Source organism: Esox lucius, chromosome 19, assembly GCF_011004845.1.
Source record: "Esox lucius isolate fEsoLuc1 chromosome 19, fEsoLuc1.pri, whole genome shotgun sequence".
Taxonomy (NCBI): domain Eukaryota; kingdom Metazoa; phylum Chordata; class Actinopteri; order Esociformes; family Esocidae; genus Esox; species Esox lucius.
Genome location: NC_047587.1, coordinates 9,430,249 through 9,452,688, shown reverse-complemented (window position 1 = coordinate 9,452,688; position 22,440 = coordinate 9,430,249). Strand labels below are relative to the sequence as shown.

The 22,440-nt window shown below is 44.0% G+C and overlaps 2 protein-coding genes across 15 annotated transcripts in view; one reads left to right on the top strand and one right to left on the bottom strand.

Moving 5' to 3' along the window:
* The window catches only part of LOC105029519 (suppressor of tumorigenicity 7 protein homolog), a 45,742-nt gene extending 35,494 nt beyond the window's left edge, over positions 1 to 10,248 (top strand). For 11 of the 13 annotated variants that reach the window (XM_029114915.2, XM_029114913.2, XM_029114909.2 and 8 more), the window contains 4 exons: positions 108 to 200; positions 1,865 to 1,944; positions 4,310 to 4,449; positions 9,902 to 10,248. In XM_029114915.2, the coding sequence (XP_028970748.2) occupies positions 108 to 200; positions 1,865 to 1,944; positions 4,310 to 4,449; positions 9,902 to 9,929 (341 nt within the window). In that variant the 3' untranslated portion in view covers positions 9,930 to 10,248. Of the gene's footprint in view, positions 1 to 107; positions 201 to 1,864; positions 1,945 to 4,306; positions 4,450 to 9,901 lie in introns of all 13 variants that reach the window. The other 2 variants (XM_029114904.2, XM_029114903.2) reach the window with 2 other exon arrangements.
* A 104-nt stretch (positions 10,249 to 10,352) lies between these two features.
* wnt2 (wingless-type MMTV integration site family member 2) lies at positions 10,353 to 22,337 on the bottom strand. 2 transcript variants are annotated; one of them, XM_010902919.4, is made up of 5 exons: positions 21,336 to 22,337; positions 20,767 to 20,987; positions 18,388 to 18,665; positions 15,782 to 16,046; positions 10,353 to 10,953 (listed from the first exon to the last, which is right to left on the bottom strand). In XM_010902919.4, the coding sequence occupies exons 1-5, from the start codon at positions 21,416 to 21,418 to the stop codon at positions 10,748 to 10,750; spliced, it is 1,053 nt and encodes a 350-aa protein (XP_010901221.1). In that variant the 5' UTR covers positions 21,419 to 22,337; the 3' UTR covers positions 10,353 to 10,747. The 2 variants fall into 2 exon arrangements, with proteins under 2 accessions (XP_010901221.1, XP_019895888.1); XM_020040329.3 differs by lacking the exon at positions 21,336 to 22,337 and having other exon boundaries at positions 20,767 to 21,103.
* Between the last annotated feature and the right edge of the window lie 103 nt (positions 22,338 to 22,440).

The window sequence follows — 22,440 nt, the reverse complement described above, 5'->3', positions numbered from 1 at the left end:
CTCTGACAAACATTTCCTTATTTTACTAACGGTGCTTCACATAAATTCACCAGGACTGTTAGTACATGACTGCCTGTTGTAAAGGCTGTGCGGCCTCTCCTCTCCAGCTTTTAGAATGATTCCATACCCTCTGGAGAAAGGCCACCTCTTCTATCCATATCCAATTTGCACAGAGACCGCAGACAGAGAGCTGCTACCAAGTAAGAGACGCTCTGGATTATTGTGTGTGTGTGTGTGTGGGTGTGTGTGAAAAGTGTAGTGTGTGTGTGTGTGTGTGAAAAGTGTAGTGTGTGTGTGTGTGTGTGTGTGTGTGAAAAGTGTAGTGTGTGTGTGTGAAAAGTGTAGTGTGTGTGTGTGTGTGTGAAAAGTGTTGTGTGTGTGTGTGTGTGAAAAGTGTAGTGTGTGTGTGAAAAGTGTAGTGTGTGTGTGAAAAGTGTAGTGTGTGTGTGAAAAGTGTAGTGTGTGTGTGAAAAGTGTAGTGTGTGTGTGAAAAGTGTAGTGTGTGTGTGTGTGAAAAGTGTAGTGTGTGTGTGTGTGTGAAAGGTGTAGTGTGTGTGTGTGTGTGTGTGTAAGAGGTGTAGTGTGTGTGTGTGTGTGTAAGAGGTGTAGTGTGTGTGTGTGTGTGTGTAAGAAGTGTAGTGTGTGTGTGTGTGTGTGTGTGTGTGTGTGTGTGTGTGTGTGTGTGTGTGTAAGAGGTGTAGTGTGTGTGTGTGTGTGTGTGTGTGTGTAAGAGGTGTAGTGTGTGTGTGTGTGTGTGTGTGTGTGTGTGTGTGTAAGAGGTGTAGTGTGTGTGTGTGTGTGTGTGTGTGTGTGTAAGACGTGTAGTGTGTGAGCTAATTGTGAAAGCAGTTCATGGACAGTCTATGGTTTTCACTCTATAATGGTGTGATTCATGGCTAATCGGGGGTGAGAATTCAATGCCCAGATAAAGCCCCGCCTCCATGCCAATAGAGGCTCCAAACCTGGTTTTGAAAAAACATGATTTGAACGAAGGGGGGAAGATATTGTAATCGTAAGAAGAAGCTAACGTGGAAAAGACGTGTTTGAACCAAGACATTTTGATGAGAAAATCCATTTAATGATTTTAACGTACACTATTTCCACGCTTGAATATTTTTTTTTTCATACTATGAAATATTTCAGTTGATCTATCCTATAAAGATTTGCTCTTGAATTTAAAATAACGTCTTTGTTAGGTGAAGAAAACCCATTGTTTATGCCAGGCTGTTTGGACTGTTGGGCTGAATGGGTGTATGGACTGATGGCATGCACGTGATGAGGGTGAGGACAGTGAGGGGAGAAACTGGGAAAGACAACTATTGTATAACATCAACTCTGATGGAGTTCACTAACTTACTGGCTGCACACCTGAGGAGTCTGACTTATGCAGTTGGTCTGATAAAGAAATGGAGTCGTGTTGAATAGCGTTAACACTTCGTCAGTCTTAGAAGTGAGTGAAGCTAAATCAAGCGCAGAGGGGGACGGTTTTTGTAAAATAGATGGGGGGCTTAAGATGGCAATTAAACCTGCATCCGGTTTGGATGGAGATTTCCCCCTGGTAAAATGGATAAGGAAAGTGCTTAGAGGATGTCTACTTTCTTTACTCTGTTTTAGTAGGCTATAATCACCCATAGTGCCTTCTAAACCAATCATATGTGGTCTAGAAGATTATCTTTACAGTCTTTGCCATTTTTTTATGTATCAATAATTTTTATGTTCTGTACCATATTTCTGTTGTTTATTTTTGTGTTCATGGAAAATGATCCAACATTCCAACATATCCCCAATGGATTGTGATGTTCTTTAAATGTGTAGTGTTGCCTTTGTATTGTAGCTGTCTATTGATGTTCTGTGTTATGTTTAGGGTTTTGTGTGGATCCCATGAAAAGTAGCTGCTCTCAATGGCATCCTAATAAAATCTTGAACACGCACATAACAGAAAAGGTATGCATACTTGATCTGAAGACAGCACACACAGCCACATACCTTTGCAATTTCCTTTCCAATTTATCATCGATTTGTCATTATCAACATTGCATTTTAAGTTTTGGCATGGATATGTCATATTGCAGCTGTAAATCCAGGATAGATGATGAATCAGGACCGTACGGGCCCTCCTTTAACTTCTCAACGGTTTTGTCCAGACATGCCTCTTATTTTCCATTGTAACGGACAACTTGCTGCCTTCTGTCAGGTCCACAGGGCTCAGAGCCTGCAGGACAGTGAAGCCAACTCAGACATGCCCGTGGCTCTCATAGGGCATGTTAAACCAGGGGCTACAATTACATCTTTCACAGCTGAAATGATTGCGACAACACTCTCCAACAGAGCAGTTTAACTCTAGGATGGCCAAAACAACTTCTGGTTTTAGTTTCTACGGGGTAGTTAATTCTAGCCACCTGGTGTCTCCAGTCTGAATCAGAGCCTTGATAGAAGGAGAGGGTTAGAAACAGATGTTTCTGCCCTCCGGTACTAGAGTTGAATTGTCTTGCCCTGAATGCATCCGACATGATAGTGTGACACATTCCTTCATACTATTTTATCCTTCCATGAGCAAATAGTCCCTACACAAATCTAGCGGTGCTACCTAAGCCAGCTGGTCTTTTTTTCTATTTGGACTGTTATAAGCTCTCAAAAGTATTCACCCCTTGCACTTTTCCACGTTTTTATTTTGTTAAAACATTTAAACAAAATGACATTAATTAGTAGTTTTTGCCACTGATCAACACAAAGGTCCATAATGTCAAACTGAAAAACAAGATATCTGCTAAATTTTGTTTATCAGTGACACAAACTCTCTTGATCAAATCCATTTAGGTTTTTGTTGTAACTCAAAATATATATATATAAAAAAAAAAAAGTCCATTGGGGCTGAATACTTTTGAGAGCCACTGTAATCTTCAAACTGACTGGTTGGCCCATTGATTCATTCAAGTTCCCGTGGGTACTTTTGACAATGATGCCAATGTCCATAGATCTGAATTGACTACATGTTTCAATGTTGGAGAGGCAGGCCGCAACGTTTGAACAAACACCCCTTGTTGCAATCCAATTGCTAGGCTAAAAGCATTTTTTAGTAATCAGTTTCACTAATTGCCCTGGCTAGGCTGATGGTACAGTGATTTCTCAGAGCAGTACACAAACATCCTTTTTTGCGTCATAGGCCTGCTTATGGTACACAGTTTTATTTTTTTACCACAGCTCTCAGTTCGACCAATCGCAATGCTTGTTTTGAAAAGCAGATGTGTTGCCTGGTGCTGTCCAGCTTCACTGCCATGTGTAGCCAAGATGAACCTGACCGGTCAAATCCTTTCATCTGGGTAGAAGCAGGTGGACTCAATGAAATTTGGAAATTATTATGTGATTTATGAAAGTGTCAAGTGTGTTATTATAGGACTATTGCAAGCCCAGGCCTAATGTGTGTGTGTCTGGGTGAGTGTGAGTGTGTATGTCTGGGTGAGTGTGAGTGTGTATGTCTGGGTGAGTGTGAGTGTGTATGTGAGTGTGTATGTCTGGGTGAGTGTGAGTGTGTATGTCTGGGTGAGTGTGAGTGTGTGTGTCTGGGTGAGTGTGAGTGTGTGTGTCTGGGTGAGTGTGAGTGTGTGTGTCTGGGTGAGTGTGAGTGTGTGTGTCTGGGTGAGTGTGAGTGTGTGTGTGTCTGGGTGAGTGTGAGTGTGTGTGTCTGGGTGAGTGTGAGTGTGTGTGTCTGGGTGAGTGTGTGTGTCTGGGTGAGTGTGTGTGTCTGGGTGAGTGTGTGTGTCTGGGTGAGTGTGAGTGTGAGTGTCTGGGTGAGTGTGAGTGTGAGTGTCTGGGTGAGTGTGAGTGTGTGTGTCTGGGTGAGTGTGAGTGTGTGTGTCTGGGTGAGTGTGAGTGTGTGTGTCTGGGTGAGTGAGTGTGTGTGTGTCTGGGTGAGTGAGTGTGTGTGTGTCTGGGTGAGTGAGTGTGTGTGTGTCTGGGTGAGTGAGTGTGTGTGTGTCTGGGTGAGTGTGTGTGTGTGTCTGGGTGAGTGTGTGTGTGTGTCTGGGTGAGTGTGTGTGTGTGTCTGGGTGAGTGTGTGTGTGTGTCTGGGTGTGTGTGTCTGGGTGAGTGTGTGTCTGGGTGAGTGTGTGTCTGGGTGAGTGTGTCTGGATGAGTTTGTGTAGCATGTTGACCCTGCCTCTGTTTATATCTCGTATGCAAACAATGTTTCCGGAAGACTGTGTGCGTGTGCGTGCGTACGTGCGCTTGTTCAGGTATTTCCTGTGTATGTACACTGTTTGTGTGTGTACAGTGTGTTGACGCTCCCTATGTATCTCCCATGTGGAAGCAGTGTTTCATGAGGTATCCGTGTACCCTAAGAAGGAGCTGCCATTCTTCATCCTGTTCACGGCTGGACTCTGCTCCTTCACCGCCATGCTGGCACTCCTCACACACCAGTTCCCTGAGCTCATGGGAGTCTTCGCTAAAGCTGTGAGTCACGCAACACTCACACCGGTCACACAGGTCTTTGGACTTCGATGTTTCATCAAGGTGGCCATTGGTTTTGTACACTGTTCAACCGGTGTCATTGGGCCATCTTGGTTTTTAAAGATTTTTTTGTCAGGCCTGTTTTACGCTTAATTGGACAATAAATTGGTTAAAGAGAGGGTTTTTTGCTGAACGAGCAGTAGGTCAGATCCAAACCCAAGCTGTAGAAGTCAGTACCTGTGGACAGAAGGCATCAACTTAGATCACTGGGCCACCCTAGATATCTTTGGTTCATCTCAAGTCAGGGATTGGGTTAAATACATTTTATTTCCAGTCAAATTGAACCAAACTCAATTGAAATTGGTTCCTTGTGGAAAAGCATTGAAGGCAATTGGAATAGTGTACTTCCTGAATGCACAAAAAATCTGACGGAATTGTTCCCAACCCTGATCAGTAATATATACTGATTATGCAAACTGTAACATTCTTGTTTAAATTCTGTTTGCTTTTAAGTAATGTTCCTATTAAGATACTTAAGAAAAAAAATAAAGATTACAAATTAAACACTATCTATTGCAAGAGCTATTGATGTTAGTTTAAATATATCCAGACAAAAATGGATGTTGCATTTCTACATACATGTGTTAGGTGTATAACTAACCCATTGGTTTCCACTTCAATACAGATAATAATAAGTTTCTTTCAGGTTTACAGTAATTCCAAATTGATTCAACATCCTAAAACTTCAAGACTTCCACTGGGAAATGTTGATTACCATCTTTTTTTTTTTTTTTTACCTCCGTATGAACCAAAAACCGAAGGACCAAACAGCCGACTGTTGTTTATTTTTCCTGTCAAGAAGGATTGATCGCTTTAAAACAATGTTGAAACATCCTTGTTGCTAATGGAGTGGTATGCCTGGAGCGCTGCCCAAAAGGACCATGGGAAAAATAATCCCCATATGTTGTTTGACTGGCCTATTCTTTGTTTTTGTTTGTGACCTTTTTGTCATCCCAGTTTCAGCTGTTGAGGTCTATTAAAAGTGCAGAAGTTGTCTCTTAGGTCTTTGGAATTAAGTGCACGAGTTGTGTCTCTTAGGTCTTTGGAATTAACATGTTGTATTGGCAGAAAATACTTTCTCTGGAAATGAAACGTTGTTTTGACGGTATGCAGAGCGCAACACCTCAGAGGATTTTAGAAGGCTACTCTCAAACCTGCTTTCCATTTTAAGATATCTACAACAAGCACCATACATATGTAGTGAATAACTGCGAGAGTCGTAGTGTGATTCACACCATTGGCTGTGTAGATTTAAATCCAAGGACAGGTGATGTTGTATCGTCCATACCTCTTGTGTCGTTACTATCTCAGCGTCATTCATGTTGGAAGTAGAATCATGTGATTGTGGCAGCAGTCTCCCCATTGGAACACAGTTTTTGTACCGAATCCTAAAAAAGACTTGCTAAGGCTTAACCAATATAAAACATTTTGAAAAATATAAATGTGTTTATTTTCTGAATTTCAAAGTAACCCAAGATGTAATTATTATTATTATTATTATCCATAATTTTTTTTCACATTTTTGCTGATTTACAGTTTTTTAGCTGGTAACTAAAACTTTTTGGTAATCCATCTCATGTAAATATTACATATAATGTAGGGTTGAAAGTAAGATCCCATATCATGGTCGATCAGTGGTGATCCAGGGAAGGAACAAACCAAAGGAAACAGTTTTGGACTATAGAGTCCTCCCCGACTAAACCCTTACGGCCCACTCCTATTGGCCAGTGGAGGGCACTCTCCTCCTCCAGCCGGTGTTCCTCCTCAGTTGGCCTGTGATGCCACTCCCCAGGAATGTGTGCTCATCTTTCTGCTGCTGGTGACACTATCAGGAGCTACCATCTATGCCCCGCGGGGGCATGCTCACACACACACACACACACACACACACACACACACTTTAATTACTTAATTTGAATCCACAAATCACATTACAGTCGATAAGGATTTTGGAAGATCATGAATATCAAGATAAAAGTGGATGTAGAAAGCTCCTTCATGCTGCAAGCCCAGCCATGACCGCTGACACCAAAAGCAGTACCTCCCTAGCAGTGTTACAGTTGTCCTGTGCAGGCCTGCAGCCTGAAGGCCAGGTACTGTAAGTTAAGCTTGGATTCCCAAATGTCTCCCAAATATCACCACCACAGGTTTGCACTGATAACTGGTGAAGGTTTTTCAGGCGTGACAGGGCTGGTATTTCGGCAACAAAGCTGCTCTCCGTATCAGTCGTAAGAGCGACGCATAAGTTGAGCTTCTCTCAGGGACCCCGTCAGACCAGCAGCATCTCGCAGGGACCCCGTCATACCAGACCAGCACCATCTCTCAGGGACCCCGTCATACCAGACCAGCACCATCTCTCAGGGACCCCGTCATACCAGACCAGCACCATTACTCAGGGACCCCGTCATACCAAACCAGCAGGGGGGAGGGGGGGGACTCTATAGTCCAAAGCTGTTTCCTTTAGTTTGTTCCTTCCCTGGTTCACCACTGATCGACCATTATGCTTCAACCCTACGTATGTTTAACAAGTGATGTAACTGGTTATATGTAATATTTACATGAAAAGGGTTACCATAAAAAAAATTGTTACCAGCTAAAATACTGTAAATCAGCTACAATTGTAAAAGAAAATGACAATTACATCTGGGGTTCCTTTCAAATTCAGAAAATAAACACCTTTACATTTTTCAAAAGGTTTTATATTGGTTAGGCCTTAGCAAGTCTGACAACACAGCAGAAGAGGGATAATCTTTTTTAGGATTCGGTACAAAAACTGTGTTCCAATGGGGAGACTGCTGCCACAATCACATGATTCTACTTCCAACGTGAATGACGCTGAGATAGTAACGACACAAGAGGTCGACACAATAGATTTTTATTGGTAGAACCAGAAGCCTCAAATGAATGGACAGGTGAGAATGCCCTGACACTGCAGCATTCAGTGGTAAGACACACCTCCATGACCAACTGATTGGCACACACCTTTTGTAATCACTTATCTAATGTGATTGAATGGATGAAAGCACAACTCGTATTTACATATGGAATCATGTGAGATCAGTCGGTTCTCCTAGGGAGAAGTGAGGGTGCATCTTCAAAGCTTTTAGAACCGGGCCTCTCTCCCTTTTAGCGTGTTCCACCGCTGTCCCTCTCTTTTCCCTGATGGTCTTTTATCTGCCATCTCACAAAGCCGAGCCTCCATGACTCGCGATCCCTCAGAGAGAGCCCCTATCCCCCACACTGTGTGTTGCCAAAACACATCAGGGAGGAGAGGGGGGATGGGGGGGAGGTGGGGGGGCAGAGATAGAAGAGCACATCTGAGAGTGAGAGTTTGGGGGGCCCTGAAGGAGCCCATGGCCACCCCGAGGTGAGGGCAGTCAGTAGTTAACATTCCACGGAGACGAGTTCTGGTTCTGCCCCATAGAGTACGGAGCCTCAACTGGCACGCTATGGTGTTCGTCCTCTAGCATCTGAGGCCGTTGGCATCCCACAGTACCTATCTGGTGACGGTGAAGCTTCAGTTGATGCAAAACAAGAGGGAGGGTGTAGTTGTCAACGGTGGCGAACATTGTGGCGTCTCCAACGGTCCTCCCAGCTAGCGTTTGACATGTCCGCCGTGGGGTGCACCGGCAAATCTGCCAATATCCGGATCGGCGTCCGGTCTTCTCCGGTCATTTTTCGTGTGATCTTGGGTAGCTCGTCACATGTCGATGATGTGCAACACCTGACACGGTAGTGTAGCGTCATGCTGCTTTGTTGTTACAAAGCCTGAGAAAGAGGTTTTCAGTATGGCTACCTTGTTTGTTTTGTTATTTTTTATTCTCCTTAGCATGTTAGAAGTGTAATACCTTATTTACTACAACCCCGTGGTTGGGACGCTGTATAAAATGTAAAGAAAAACAATGCAATGAAGTGCAAATCATTTAAACCCTATATTCAATAGAAAATAGTACGAAGACAACATATCAAAGATTGAAACTGTTCACCACTCTGTGAAAGACTGCATAGGAAAATAGTGCAACATTTTAAGAATGTTTCTCAATGTAGAATTGTAAAGTGTTTGAGGATCTCATCATCTACAGTACATAATATAATTAAAAGATTCAGAGAATCTGGAGAAATCTCGGTACACATGGGACAAGGCCGAAAACCAATATTGGATGGCCGTGATCTTCGGGTCCTCAGGCAGCACAGCATTAACAACAGACACAATTCTGTAGCAGACATCACTGCAACCACAAGTTAAAACTCTACCATGCCAAGACGAAACCATATATAATCAATGTCCCTTCTCTGGGCCTTCTTAAGATGGACTGAGGCGAAGTGGAAAACTGTCCTGTGGTCTGACGAATCAAAATGTGAAATAATTTTGGGAAATCATGGATGCCGTGTCCTCCGGACTAAAGAGGAGAGGGACCATCCAGCTTATCAGTACACAGTTCAAAAGACAGCATCCGTGATGGTATGGGGGTGCATTAATGCACATGACATGGCTGACTTGCACATCTGTGAAGACTCCATTAATGCTGAACAATATATACAGGTTTTAGAGCAACATATACTGCCATCCAGACAATGTATTTTTCAGGGAAGGCCTTGCTTATCTCAGGAAGACAAATGCCAAACCTCATTCTATGTGTATTATAACAGCAGGGCTCCACAGTAATAGTCTGGATGCTGAATTGGTCCAGACCGGTCAACCATTGAAAATATTAGGTGCATTATGAAATGGGAAATACGACCAAGGAGACCCCGAACTGTGGAGCAGCTGAAATCCAATAACTTTCAAAACTACAGCAATTGGTCTTCTCAGTTCCCAAACTTTTCTTTTCTTTGTTAAAAGAAAGTGATACAACACATTGGTAAATGTGCCCGTCACAAATCTTTTCAAACATGTTGCTGACATCAAATTCAAAAAGGGCATGTATTTTTCAAAGAAAACAATATAATTTCTCTGTTTCAACATTTTATATGTTGTCTTTGTACTATTTTACATTAAACATAAGGATAAATGATTTGCACATCATTGCATTCTGTTTTTATTTGCACTTTATGGAGTGTCCCAACTTTTTTGGAAACAGGGTTGTACATATATTTCCATTTTATAATGTACATTGCAGAAAGATCATTTGTATTTATCATACATTATAATTAATGTTTCTGTTCATCGTACTACTAATTTTTTTGTTCCTATTAAAATGCCTAGAAAAAAAGTTTTTAGGAGCATAACTTTTGCTTTCTAACAGTGTACACAAATGACAAAACATTGCTATTGTGTTATTAGAATATCAGCTATCAGTATTGGACAATTTTCTTATCAGATGTGTTTGTTCCAGTCAGAATTAGTGTGGTGTGACGTCACATGTTTTCATGTTCTCAATCTCTCTCTCTGTAGTTTCTTAGCACCCTGTTTGCTCCTCTGAATTTCATCATGGAGAAAGTGGAGAGCATCCTGCCGTCCAGTCTTTGGCATCAGCTCACACGCATCTGACCAGCATCAACCGGATTAAACCTAAACAGACTGACGCACCCTTTGTGCCAAGATCTTGGATTGGACAGGCAGAGGATGGAATGGAAGAGAAAAGGGAGACATGGAATTCTGAATTGGTTTTGACTTTATTTCATATGTTTTCAAATCTCATGTAAAACCGTTTTTTGTTGTACAAAAAAAGGTAATCAATTGTCATCATTAAAAAAGTGAAAAAGACAAATAAAATAAAGGACTTTTGTGTATTGCTACAAGTTCTACCCTGCCATTTTTCTCAGAATTGAAATAAATATTCATGCGGGCCATTGTAAGGGAACATGGCTGGAGGTCTGGTGGCTAAAACCAGTTTTTTAACTGGCTGATTAGGTACATTGAATGTGGTCAGGTCTGCTTTATTAACAGTTTCCATAAACTATACACTAAACTTTATTTAAATTACATCGTTTGTATTTACATAAAAATTTGAATACATTTCAGAAATGTTTTTTTTTTTGGTACTCAAAGAAACAGTAAATAAATATAATGGAATGTGAAGGAAGAACAAATTGATGTTGGTTAACTGGACCGTAAAAAGGTGTTCTTGGTGGATTAGTCTACAGGGTGGTTAAACCCGGTTTTCTCTTAAGTGCAAGTCACATTGACTCTGACGCCACATCCAAACGGCGCCCTGCTCCCATTTAGTGCCCTAATTTGGCCCGCGGGTTAATGCACTATATACAGAATAGGGCTCCGTTGTCTGGGGGTTCACCGCGGTCACGTCTGGGCCTTGCAGGTGTGCACGTCCACCTCTTGGTGGCAGTCCCGGCAATGCACGGCGCAGCACCAGTGGAACTTGCACTCGCACTTGGTGGTGCGGCTGACACGCGACGTGTCGTAACCCCGCCCACAGCACATCACCTCGCAGCTGTCCACGCCGCGAGACGTCCGGTCACACACCCGCCCTCCTGTTCCTGCTGACCCTGGGGGAGAAGTGACACGTTCACAGAATGTACCCTGAACCTCTTCCATTAAAAAAAAAAAAAAAAAAAGATATATTCCATCTGTAGAAGTCAGACGTTCCTAAAGTTTGTCCTCCTTCATACCTTGTGACTCACTTACAAGCACTTTCAAATGTTCTAGTAAGTCTAACTCAGTTAGGGGGGGGGGGGGCTAACGACCAATAGAGCGATTGTGGGCCAACAGCGGTCTAAGCCCCACAACACTAGAGGGGTTGAGGCCGTGCCAACAGAACTCGATCTAAACTGGACAGAGACAATGAACGAGGGATTGGTGGGGGGGGAGGGGGAGGAGGGGGAGAGCAAGTGAAGGGTAAGAGGATGAACACAGGCAGTGATGACGGACAGATGAGAGATTGATGATAGGAGCCATCAGCTGGTGCTCAGGCACTTCATCGGGTGTTCATTTTACAGGGGCCGTCCTTCTGTCTGACCGGGTCCTGCTGGAACGCGCAGCTACTCAGACGCCACAGCTGGGACCCAGTATTACCATAAGTAGGCTGAACTAGGGAGGTTTCGGGGCAATTTTTTACTGTATCGCCTCATACATACTGTACATACAGTCACACAAACAAAACCTGTCTCAATGGCAAGCAATCCAGTCTCACTGTCACTCACTGTTAAGCTTGTTGTCTCAGTCACACACATCTGTCTCACTGTCACACACCCTGTCTCTTTGCCAAGCATCCTGTCTCACTGTTAAGCCTGTTGTCTCAGTCACAAACATTCTGTCTCAATGTCTCACAGACGCACGCACGCACCCTGTCTCACTGCCAAGCATCTTATCTGTCACACCCTGTCTCTGTTAAGCAACCTGTCTCACACACCCCGTTTCACAGCCAGGCATTCTGTCTCACTGTCACACACCCAGTCACATTCAAGCATCCTGTCTCACTGCCAAGCGTCCTGTCTCACTGGCACACACCCTATCCCTGACACACACACACCCTATCACTGACACACACACACCCTATCCCTGACACACACACACACCCTATCCCTGACACACACACACACTATGACATGCACATGCACCCCATGTATTGCGTTTTAAATTGCTTAATGGGTGTTTTGTGCTTATCTAAATACATTTTGTTTTGTGACTTTTGGGCCATCTATGAAAATGATCTATCTGGGCCAGACTTCAGTTACTTGGCTTTCCTTCCTATGAGACAGGTGAAGGTGAGTGTACTGACTTAGATAGGGTAGCTATGGGTCTATTTGGAATAGAGAACAGATAATCTCTCACGGTGTCCATCTGTCTGTGTGCTCTTGAAAGAGGGAGGAGGAACAGCAGCCAGGTAATGTGTCTGGGCAAGACAAAACCCCGCCCCCCTCCTGGCATTGCACCCGCCCATCTGTCAGTCGCGGTATGCTGCACATCTAGGGGTGACAGGATAAACTCCTCCCCCAGTCTCACCCTCTGTCTCCCACCTTCACTCTCGCTCCTGCCCTCCCTTGATCCCTCTCTCTCTCCCTTCTCTCCTGGCGTCTGCTTATTGAATTAAGATGAGGGGGCGCCGAGAGATGAGGTTAGCACCTGAGCCTCCATGGGACTATGGGAAATTGATTTCACACTTTGCAGAGGCACAAGGGGGTGCAGACTCTACAGTATCTGTGTCTCGGGGCCGGGGTGTGTGTTTTGTGTGAGCGTCGTGCCAGATGACTGCGGAGAGAGGTTCGCGTGAGAGGGGCTGATCAGTGAGCTCACTGTGCTCACAGGAAGCCATAAAAAGCCCCATCATGTACTGGGACTGTCTTGTTCAGAAGAGTACTGTACCAATCAGACGGTTTAAAACAGCAGCTAAACTTACCTCACCTGTGAACAGGTTTAGGTACTATAATCTCAATCGTCTGGGTCCGGATTTTCCAAGTACAGGGCCTGGGATCGATACCAGGCTGTGGAGAGCTGGCGACCGGGCCAAGAGATTTCTCCCAATAGTGTTTCAGGTTGGGTAATAAATGGACTCTGCCCGTGAGCCAATAAAGCACATCTGACCTGAAACACCTTTGTGGAAAAGGTCACACCCCCATCACATGCCAATTGGATGGACTCTGACATCTACTCTGACACAACATCCTCCGCTTCCTAACCTTGTCCGCGCTCACCAGTCTGTTGCAGCATGTGGATGTGTCAGGGAACATTACTGACAGTCAGCCTACACATTACAATGAACCGTGCGCAGAATGGGCAAGTAGCAAATTCACATGGACATGATTGATATGCAATATCGCTACTCATTCTAACACACTGACCCCATCAACGTTCCAATGCAAGTGAGGTTTTCTGCTAACAACAAAATGTTCACTTAGGCTGCTAGCATCAGGGATAGCTCTCAAGGGACCCAAGAATGGTGGGTTGAAATGGATTTAGTACAGTGACAAGCTTAGAATTAGCTCGGCAGAGCAGACGAGAAAAGGGACACTTTCTATAGCCTGACGCTGAGGTCTGGAAACGTTTTTACTGTATAAGAGCTGGCTAGTAGAAAGGGTTAAATGTCATGATTCTGTCTGTGTCCACAATCCAATATGTTATGAAACAAAACATCACTATACTGCGATGTGTGTATGTTTTCCCACCTCCCATAGAAGAAACCAATTACTTTCAATTGTTTTACTTTCAGATTTGTCCACCAGCTGAAAATACAATCTTTTTATAGATATTTCACAACGATTTATATGGTATAATCTTTACATTTCGGACTGCTTCTCACATTAACTGAGACTGAGCTAGCATGTTTTATGCATTCCCCTCTCCCATTGTCGGTTGTGCTTAATGGAAGAGCGGATTGTGCCTCAGAGTGACGTTGTTGGAAGACAAGGACTCTACAGCCTTCCAACTCGACTCCAAAAGCAGTCTCTCTCTGGCCTTTGTCACGGGAACAGTCTCTCTCTGGCCTTTGTCACGGGAACAGTCTCTCTCTGGCCTTTGTCACGGGAACAGTCTCTCTCTGGCCTTTGTCACGGGAAGGAAAGCTCAATATTACAATGCAATTTTATCATTGGCCCAATACATTTGTTCTGTATTGCCCTGCTTAAACGCAGCTACTTTTAGGGAACTTGGGCACAGTCATTGTCAAGATCTGGGTCTTCTGAAGCTCATCTGATGCTGTTCTGGTCCTAACCATGCTGCCCGCTCAACCAGGAAGCGTGTACTGGAATTCTCATGCACCAGAAGGAACAATCTCTGGCATTCTACCTCAATTGACCTCACAGACGCCCAATCCGCCACAAGGGGTCGCTAATTCTACTACAAACCCAGACCGTGCTGGCCCTCCGTGAGACCCCTGGACTAATCTGCAAGCAGGACTTTCTCGCCCTTTCCTAGATTCCCTAAACTTCAAACACAAGGGCCAATTGTGATATGTCCAAATAACTAGTGACGAAAACACCCAAACACTGGAACAACTGCTGCTTATACTACAAATCCCATTACTTCCCAACAGACAGATAGATCACATAGACCTGACAACACTAGAGATTAAGACCAGTCTAAACACCCACCTCTGTAGTCTGAAGCCCTTCTCCCCACAGAGTGGTGTCTTAAGGTGACTCTACAGGTGCGTCTCCTATTTAATATACCCCATCAACACAAACGTCAAAGACCAAGAGGCTGATTACCTATCCTGTGATATCAGGAACATGCAAAAACAAAAGAGAGACAAAAAGAGGAAGCAACTTCAGAGGCCATCCAGGTCTTGATTAGTGTTGGTTAGCTGCTTACTGTGAGTGGGGTTAGAGATATGACCTAACCCCCACCCACCCACCCATCCAAATGTTCCTCCCTTATGGGGAAGTGAAGAGGGAGGCAAACATGTGGAGGTGTAGGGGCCATCGCTGTGCCAGCAGGGATGTGTGTGTGTGCTCCAGCAGGGTAATTTATAGCGGTACGGGCAGATCAGGTTTCAGTCCACAAAAGTGTGTAATGGCCCTTAAACCGACCGACACCCGATCGCCTCGGATCAACTGCTGCCTGACAGGCCGCCAGGTCCCCCGGATCACACACACACAGTTTTCATTCCCTTTCTGTCTTTATTTGATAAGACACTTTTCAAGCCATCTCTCACAAAATATCTCCCTTTTTACCCAGACACACTGTGGACCTTGAGTTTTCAGTGCAGCACGTCAGTGCAGAGACAGGCAGTCGCCCTCAAAACGTTTGTCAGAACATGGCACCGCCATCGAGCCTGGGTGTCCATTTGTTATGACTGCCGAAAGACTGGCCGGCTCATCCCCCCTACCCCAATTAACACAGCCTACATTTACATCATTATTTCTGAAAAATACATCTTAGGGGGTTCTTATGCACTTAGTTTTGTTTTAACTACTGCTTGAACAGTGGCTAGGATTACATTTTGGTTGTCACCACAGCTAAATACCTATTTTGGATGCGTGCATCACTTAAATTAAAAGCTAACAGTCATAGTCTGTAGACAGGCCTATCAAGGAGCCATTATACTGACCTCTAACATTGTTATTAAATATAATGGTCCGGCGTGTCGCCACGTCCTGTCTGTCCGGCGTGTCGCCACGTCCTGTCTGTCCGGCGTGTCGCCACGTCCTGTCTGTCCGGCATGTCGCCACGTCCTGTCTGTCCGGCGTGTCGCCACGTCCTGTCTGTCCGGCGTGTCGCCACGTCCTGTCTGTCCGGGGTGTCGCCACGTCCTGTCTGTCCGGGGTGTCGGCACGTCCTGTCTGTCCGGGGTGTCGGCACGTCCTGTCTGTCCGGCGTGTCGGCACGTCCTGTTTTTGAATGTTTGAATGTGTTTGGGATGGTTCTGACCAGACTCACCAGACTCCGGGTCTTGTATGCAGTAGTCAGGCGAGTCCTCGAAGTAGACAAGGTCATTCTTGCCGGGACGTTTAAAGAGTCGCTGTGCCGCGGTGAAGCCTGTGCCGTATTGGTTCATGGCCACCTGCACGGCCCCGTTATAGCGGCGCCTCAGGTGGTCGCCCGTTTGCCGGAAGTCGGCCAGTGCCAGCCAACAGGTCCGAACGCTGCAGGATCCACTGACGCCATGACACTTACACTCCAGGGACATGAACCGCTTCACTGCCTGGTGGACGGGAGAGACGCAAACAGATCCAAGTCAGGGACCAAGGTGTGTGTCAGGTTTACGTTACAGTCTTTTAGTATTTGGACACGGACACAAGTGTCTCTGCACGCCACCACAATGGATTTGAAATGAAACAACCGAGTAATGTAAGGTAATTGAAGTGCAGACTTTCAGCTTTAATTCAAGGGGTTGAACAAAAATATTGTATGAGACGTTTAGGAATTGCAACCATTTTCACACAGTCCCCTTAATTCAGGGTCTCAAATCAACACAATTATAAATATGTTCATTTTTAATACTTAGTGGAGAATCCTTTGTAAGCAATGACTGCGTGAAGTCTGGAACACATGGACATCCCCAAACCCTGAGTTTCCTCCTTTGTGATGCTTTGCCAGGCCTTTACTGCAGCTGTCTTCAGTTGTATGTTCGTTGGTCTTTCTGCCATGAGTTTTGTCTTCAGCAAGGGAAATGCATGCTCAATCGGGTTGAGATCAGGTGATTGACTCGGCCATTGCAGAATATTTCTTTACACTTCTTTACCTTAAAAAACTCCTGGGTTGCTTTCACAGTATGTTTTGGGTCATTGTGCATCTGTAAATTGAAGCACCGTCCAATCAACTAACTTCGCTGATTCTGGGCAGACTATATATCCCTATACACTTCAGAATTCATTTGGCTGCTTCTGTCTTCTGTAACACCATCAATAAACACTAGTGACCCAGTGCCATTGGAAGCCATGCATGCCCATGCCATCACACTGCCTCCACCGTGTTTTACAGATGATGTGGTACGCTTCAGATCATGAGCCGTTCTAAGCCTTCTCCATTATTTTTTCTTCCCATCATTTTGGTACAGGTTTATCTTCCAAAGAATGCTTTTCCAGAACTGGGCTGGCTTTTTCAATGTTTTTAGATGTTTTTTTGGGGCAAAATCTAATCTGGCCTTTCTATTATTGAGGCTTATGAATGGTTTGCATCTTGTGGTGAACCCTCTATTTGTTCTTGTGAAGTCCTCTCTTTATGATAAACTTGGACAATGATATGCTTACCTCCTGGAGAGTGTTCTTCACTTGGCTGGATGTTGTGAAGGGGTTTTTCTTTACCATGGAAAGGATCCTATGATCATCCACCACTGTTGTCTTCCATGGACATCCAGGCCTTTTTGTGTTGCAGGATCACCAGTGCATTTTTTTTCTTTTCTCAGTATGTACCAAACTGTTGGTTTGGCCACTCCTAATGTTCCTGGTATCCCTTTGATGATTTTTCTTTCTTTGCAGCCTAAGGATGGCCTGTTTCACTTGCATTGAGAACTCCTTTGACCGCATGTTGTGGGTTCACAGCAACAGCTTCCAAATGTGAATGCCACACCTGGAATCAACTCCAGACCTTTCACCTGCTTAATTAATGATGAAATAACGAAGGAATAGCCCACACCTGTCTATGAAACCGTTTTTAAGTCAATTGTCCAATTACTTTTGGTCCCTTGAAAAAGAGGGGGCTACATATTAAAGAGCTGTAATTCCTAAACCCTTCTTTCCATTTGGATGTGAATACCCTCAAATTAAAGCTGAGAGACTGCACTTTAAGCACATATTCATTATTTAACAGTAACTTGAATATATTTTGGTAAACAGCCAAAATATCAAAACTTGTGTCCGTGTCCAATTATTTCTGGACCCAACTATATAATGACTTCCAGTGAATGTGTTCAAGATCCCATGCAACGGTCACTGTGTTCAAGATCCCATGCAACGGTCACTGTGTTCAAGATCCCATGCAACGGTCACTGTGTTCAAGATGCCATGCAACGGTCACTGTGTTCAAGATGCCATGCAACGGTCACTGTGTTCAAGATGCCATGCAACAGTCACTGTGTTCAAGATGCCATGCAACGGTCACTGTGTTCAAGATCCCATGCAATGGTCACTGTGTTCAAGATCCCATGCAACGGTCACTGTGTTCAAGATGCCATGCAACAGTCACTGTGTTCAAGATGCCATGCCACAGTCACTGTGAGTCAAGTTTCCTCAGTGAAGAGCTTCTCAAAGTCGGCGCAAGTCGGAACATGGCGCGTAAATGGCCAGTGGTACGGTGGGTGTAGGAAGCGTGTGCGTACATGCATTTGCATGTCTGTGGGCGTGTTAGAACGCACACGGTTACAGTCAATCAACTCATTTTTAGTCTGTGTATCCTAGCCCTCTCATGGGGATGCCGGCCCTTCAGTGACACCGCCAAACCCCAGGTCGACTAACCGTCAAGCCTTCCAGTATCTGAATGTGAGGTGGGGACTTAACCAGGTGGGGAACGCTGATCTAGACCCCGCGCTGGTTCCCTGAACTCACCTTCCTCCCGGCTCGGTTGTTATGCAGGTTCATCAGAGCCCTGGCATCTCTCTCCTTCCTCTCCTTGGCGTCTACGAAGGCCTGGCTGAAACGCATGGCGTGCTCCACGTGGTCGCTGCAGCCACCCCAGTCGAACGCTCCCTTGGCGTCCCGGGACGAGCCCTTCTTGGCGGGGTCACAGGAGCACGACTGCAGCTCTCCCTGGCTGCAGGCCCGGGTCAGCGTGTGGACCATCCCGGCCGAGGAGATGGCGTACACAAAGGCAGCTTCTCGACTGCCTGGTGGACATGGGGAGGGAGAGGAAGAGGAAGGGGTGGAGTGAAGGCTGAACACACAGAAGCATCACACACACCTGGCATGACCGAGTGAAGGCTGAACAAATATGAACATCATTCATACCTGGTATGAAAGACTGAAGACTGAACACATAAGCAACACACATACCTGGTATGAAAGACTGAAGACTGAACACATAAGCAACACACACACACCTGGTATGAAAGACTGAAGACTGAACACATAAGCAACACACATACCTGGTATGAAAGACTGAAGGCTGAACACATATAAGCATCATACAAACCTGGTATGACACATCAGCACATGAACGGGCGAACTCTCAGGCCAAGGCTCAAGTTACACAAATACATAAACGGTATTCCACCTTACTGTGCATTCATATTATGTAAAGGTTTCTTGGCCCAGGGAATGGCACAGTTCAAACAGTGGAATTGTTTACCTGCATGGAGAGTTTGTTGCTGCTTTCTTTCAAGTATTGTATTTCATGCATGGCAGTGTTTTGCTTCATCTAACTCCAAGATGGATAAACAGGTAACATTTACCAGCAGCGCTCTATGATAAAGAACCCTTGATCTTCTGCTCTTCTAACTGATGAGAGATCTCTGGGATCAAAGGCATCTCCTGCTCACAATGCTTGGTTTTTGAAATGGTTACTCTCCCACACACATTCTACATTTTACTATACTTGTTGAGAACACTGATTTTCCCTAACCTTAACCCCAAAGACATAACCTTAAACCCCAAAGACTAACTAAACATAACCCTAGCCCCAATTGCACCCTAGGCTTACACCAAAATTGAAAACAATACTTTTCATCAAGGGGTCCAAGGTAAAACTGTCCATATTTTATTTTCCTTGCAAGATTTTTGGTCCTACCAAGAAAGTAAAAAGATACACCCACCCATACACTCAGTGTCTGTATGTGTGTGTGCGCGTGCGCGCGCATTTGTTTGCATGTTTATGTGTGGGGGGATATGTTCAATGTGGTTAACAAGAAAACAAACCAAAAGTTGAAAACCAGGACCAAAGCGTCGAAAAGACAGTAATTGTTTTAAATTAGCGTCATGACATTGATTGATAGTAAGTAGCTTCTCACGGTGCGGACAAAAATGCACCCAATCAGAGCAGCTTCCTAATGTCATGTGACGCAACCAGTGCCGTGTATGGGAGGTCGGAATACCATTGAACGGATTAAAGCAGCAGATTACAGGCAAGATTTGGGACCGGTTATCTGGTCACAAATTAAGCATAACCCTGCACTAAAACATACGTTCAATGGTAAATCATCACCTGTGTCTGGGGAAACTGCCATCATTAAGGCCCTACAAGGAGTCCGATAATACTAATTATATTAACATGATAACCTAAACGATCCTATAGTGGATCCTCAAATTTAGACAGATTAAAAATAGGTGTCGTTTTTTTTTTTTTAAACTAATAGGTATAGCTGGTGAGGCGACAAGATGGGTGGTGCCACAGTTTTTCGTGACTGCCTGGACATTTATCAGATGGGGCAGTTTCATAAGTTTAATGTGGCAGTTAGATCAGAGCTACAGCAGGCATATGTGTCACCTTGACAAATGTATAACTGTAAAGTGAGACAATGCGTGGAATGCAACGCAAGCAAGACCTTAAAAACATCTGTCAAGGAAGAACATGTATTTCACACGAATTCTTTCCCTTTGATAAACGCTAGGACTTCATAGGTTCACCACTGTGAATAATTGGTTTGGAAAAACGCATTCCATATTTGCCTATAGAAGGTATGGTCTACAGCAGAGGTGAATTATAAAATACCCTTTGGGAATTAATAGCCTATTGTACAGACGTGCGGGTCTTGCAAATGTGTATACTGTATACAGATCAGTATTTATCACTTTACCAACACACAATAGAAATATAATCCAACATATCACGTACTTTGCACGGTAATTCAGTTGCTCATATTTTTAGCTGGGCAATGTCATAGAATGCTGAAATATATTTCATTCGTAAAATAAATTGTGTTCATATAATTAATAGCCTACTTAGAATTACGTGACTTTTGCACGTTTTTTTCTTAATTTTTACCTACTTACTTCGTAGGAGTAGGCGTCCGAACACGTTGTGGTCTCTCGGAATGGTATTGCAATTCCAGCGGTGATTCTGGAACTGATGCTGGCATTCCCCGATCCAGTCTTTAATCCCGGCTCCGATCGCCTGCATTATGTTGGGATGCTGGCGGCACAGCTGCCGCTGTTTGTTGACTAACCCGGGGATATTGTCGCACATCACTTGGGACCCGAGAGTGCCCATGTACCTGCACGAAGATGAAAGGATTTTTTGCCTTTGACCACGCAACTTAAATCTGTTTCAATGTCCTTGTTGGTTATGTATGGTAAATAAAAATTATCAAAAAACTAGACTACACTTAAATAAAGGTATTTAAGACACGTGTGTCTTGTGTCACGAATTGATACATTATTTTAAAAACGCAATTATTAGTCTAATTAAAATCAAAACAGTCGTTTATGCAGCTCGTAGCCAATGTGCCAAAGTGGCATGCAGCATTAGTTAATACGATTATATAGTATCCTACATTATTAATTGTGTAAATATATTTTTCTTATAGCCTACAATCACTGAAAAATATTATATATTAACTCACCACCAAGATCCGTCGACCCTTGACGTAAACCAGCAGACTGCTACAGATAAATAAAAACATATTCCACTTGGCAATAATTTCATATTACTAACGTGTTGTCTGCGTGCACATTCAGGCACCTGTACGGAGCACTTCCATGGATAGAAAAGAACACAGGCGCGCGCCAGACAGGAGTCTAAAGGTTTTCAATTGCACAAATCAAATCAAGTTATGCTCTGTAGGCTAAAATATGATCATACGATGTTTTACAGGATGAACGAATTTATGTGCGTAAAAACCATAACAATCCTTTAGCTATGACAATGAGAATGTATAGAATCGCAAGAGTCGATCAAAGATTTGCAGTCCAGAGATAGGCAGATGAGCGTCTGCTATCAGGTTTAAATTGCTTACACAAGGGGTGGGCGGCAGTCCCGACTCAGGAATGAGGTGAAGAAATTAGATGTCTGAAAGTATCTGTTCAGGCTAGCTTGACACCAGACACAAGCTTGGCCAATTTCCAAGCGGCAAGGTGTAGAATGTGGTACAACGTGATGTGATAAACCCTGCGTTTAAACAAAAACAATCAATTTGACGTGTTTGGAAGAAAATTGTGTGCTTCGTTACGAGTTCTGCCAATAATGCCCAGGTGACTAATATCGGCCGGGTGCATGCCACCATATTCTCGCACAATGAACAATTGTATACACTTATTTGGAAAAGCTAAATTCACAGATTCCTCAAATGCCTCAACTAACGGAGATGTGTGCATTTAAAATTGGATTATCACATTCTTTTGAACTCGCTTCTAAATCTGTACGATTGTCACATAGTATTTCCTTTAACTTTGATCTCCGCTTTATGTGATTTAATGTTCCCGTCTATTCTTTGTCTTGGGAGCCGGGGTCTGGTGGTCTCCTGAAGGAATGAGATTATTGCTCAAATTGGATTCTCTCATGATCTTCGTGGAAGAATTGAACAAGCAGGGAAATTCATTAAACCAACATGCCACCAGTATTACGGAAAACTCTAGAAAGGCTTCATTGCTTGCTTTTTCACTCCATTAAACACCAACCTGGTTAAATAGTCTATAACCTGGCCCAAAAGATTACAGTGAAAGGATGAC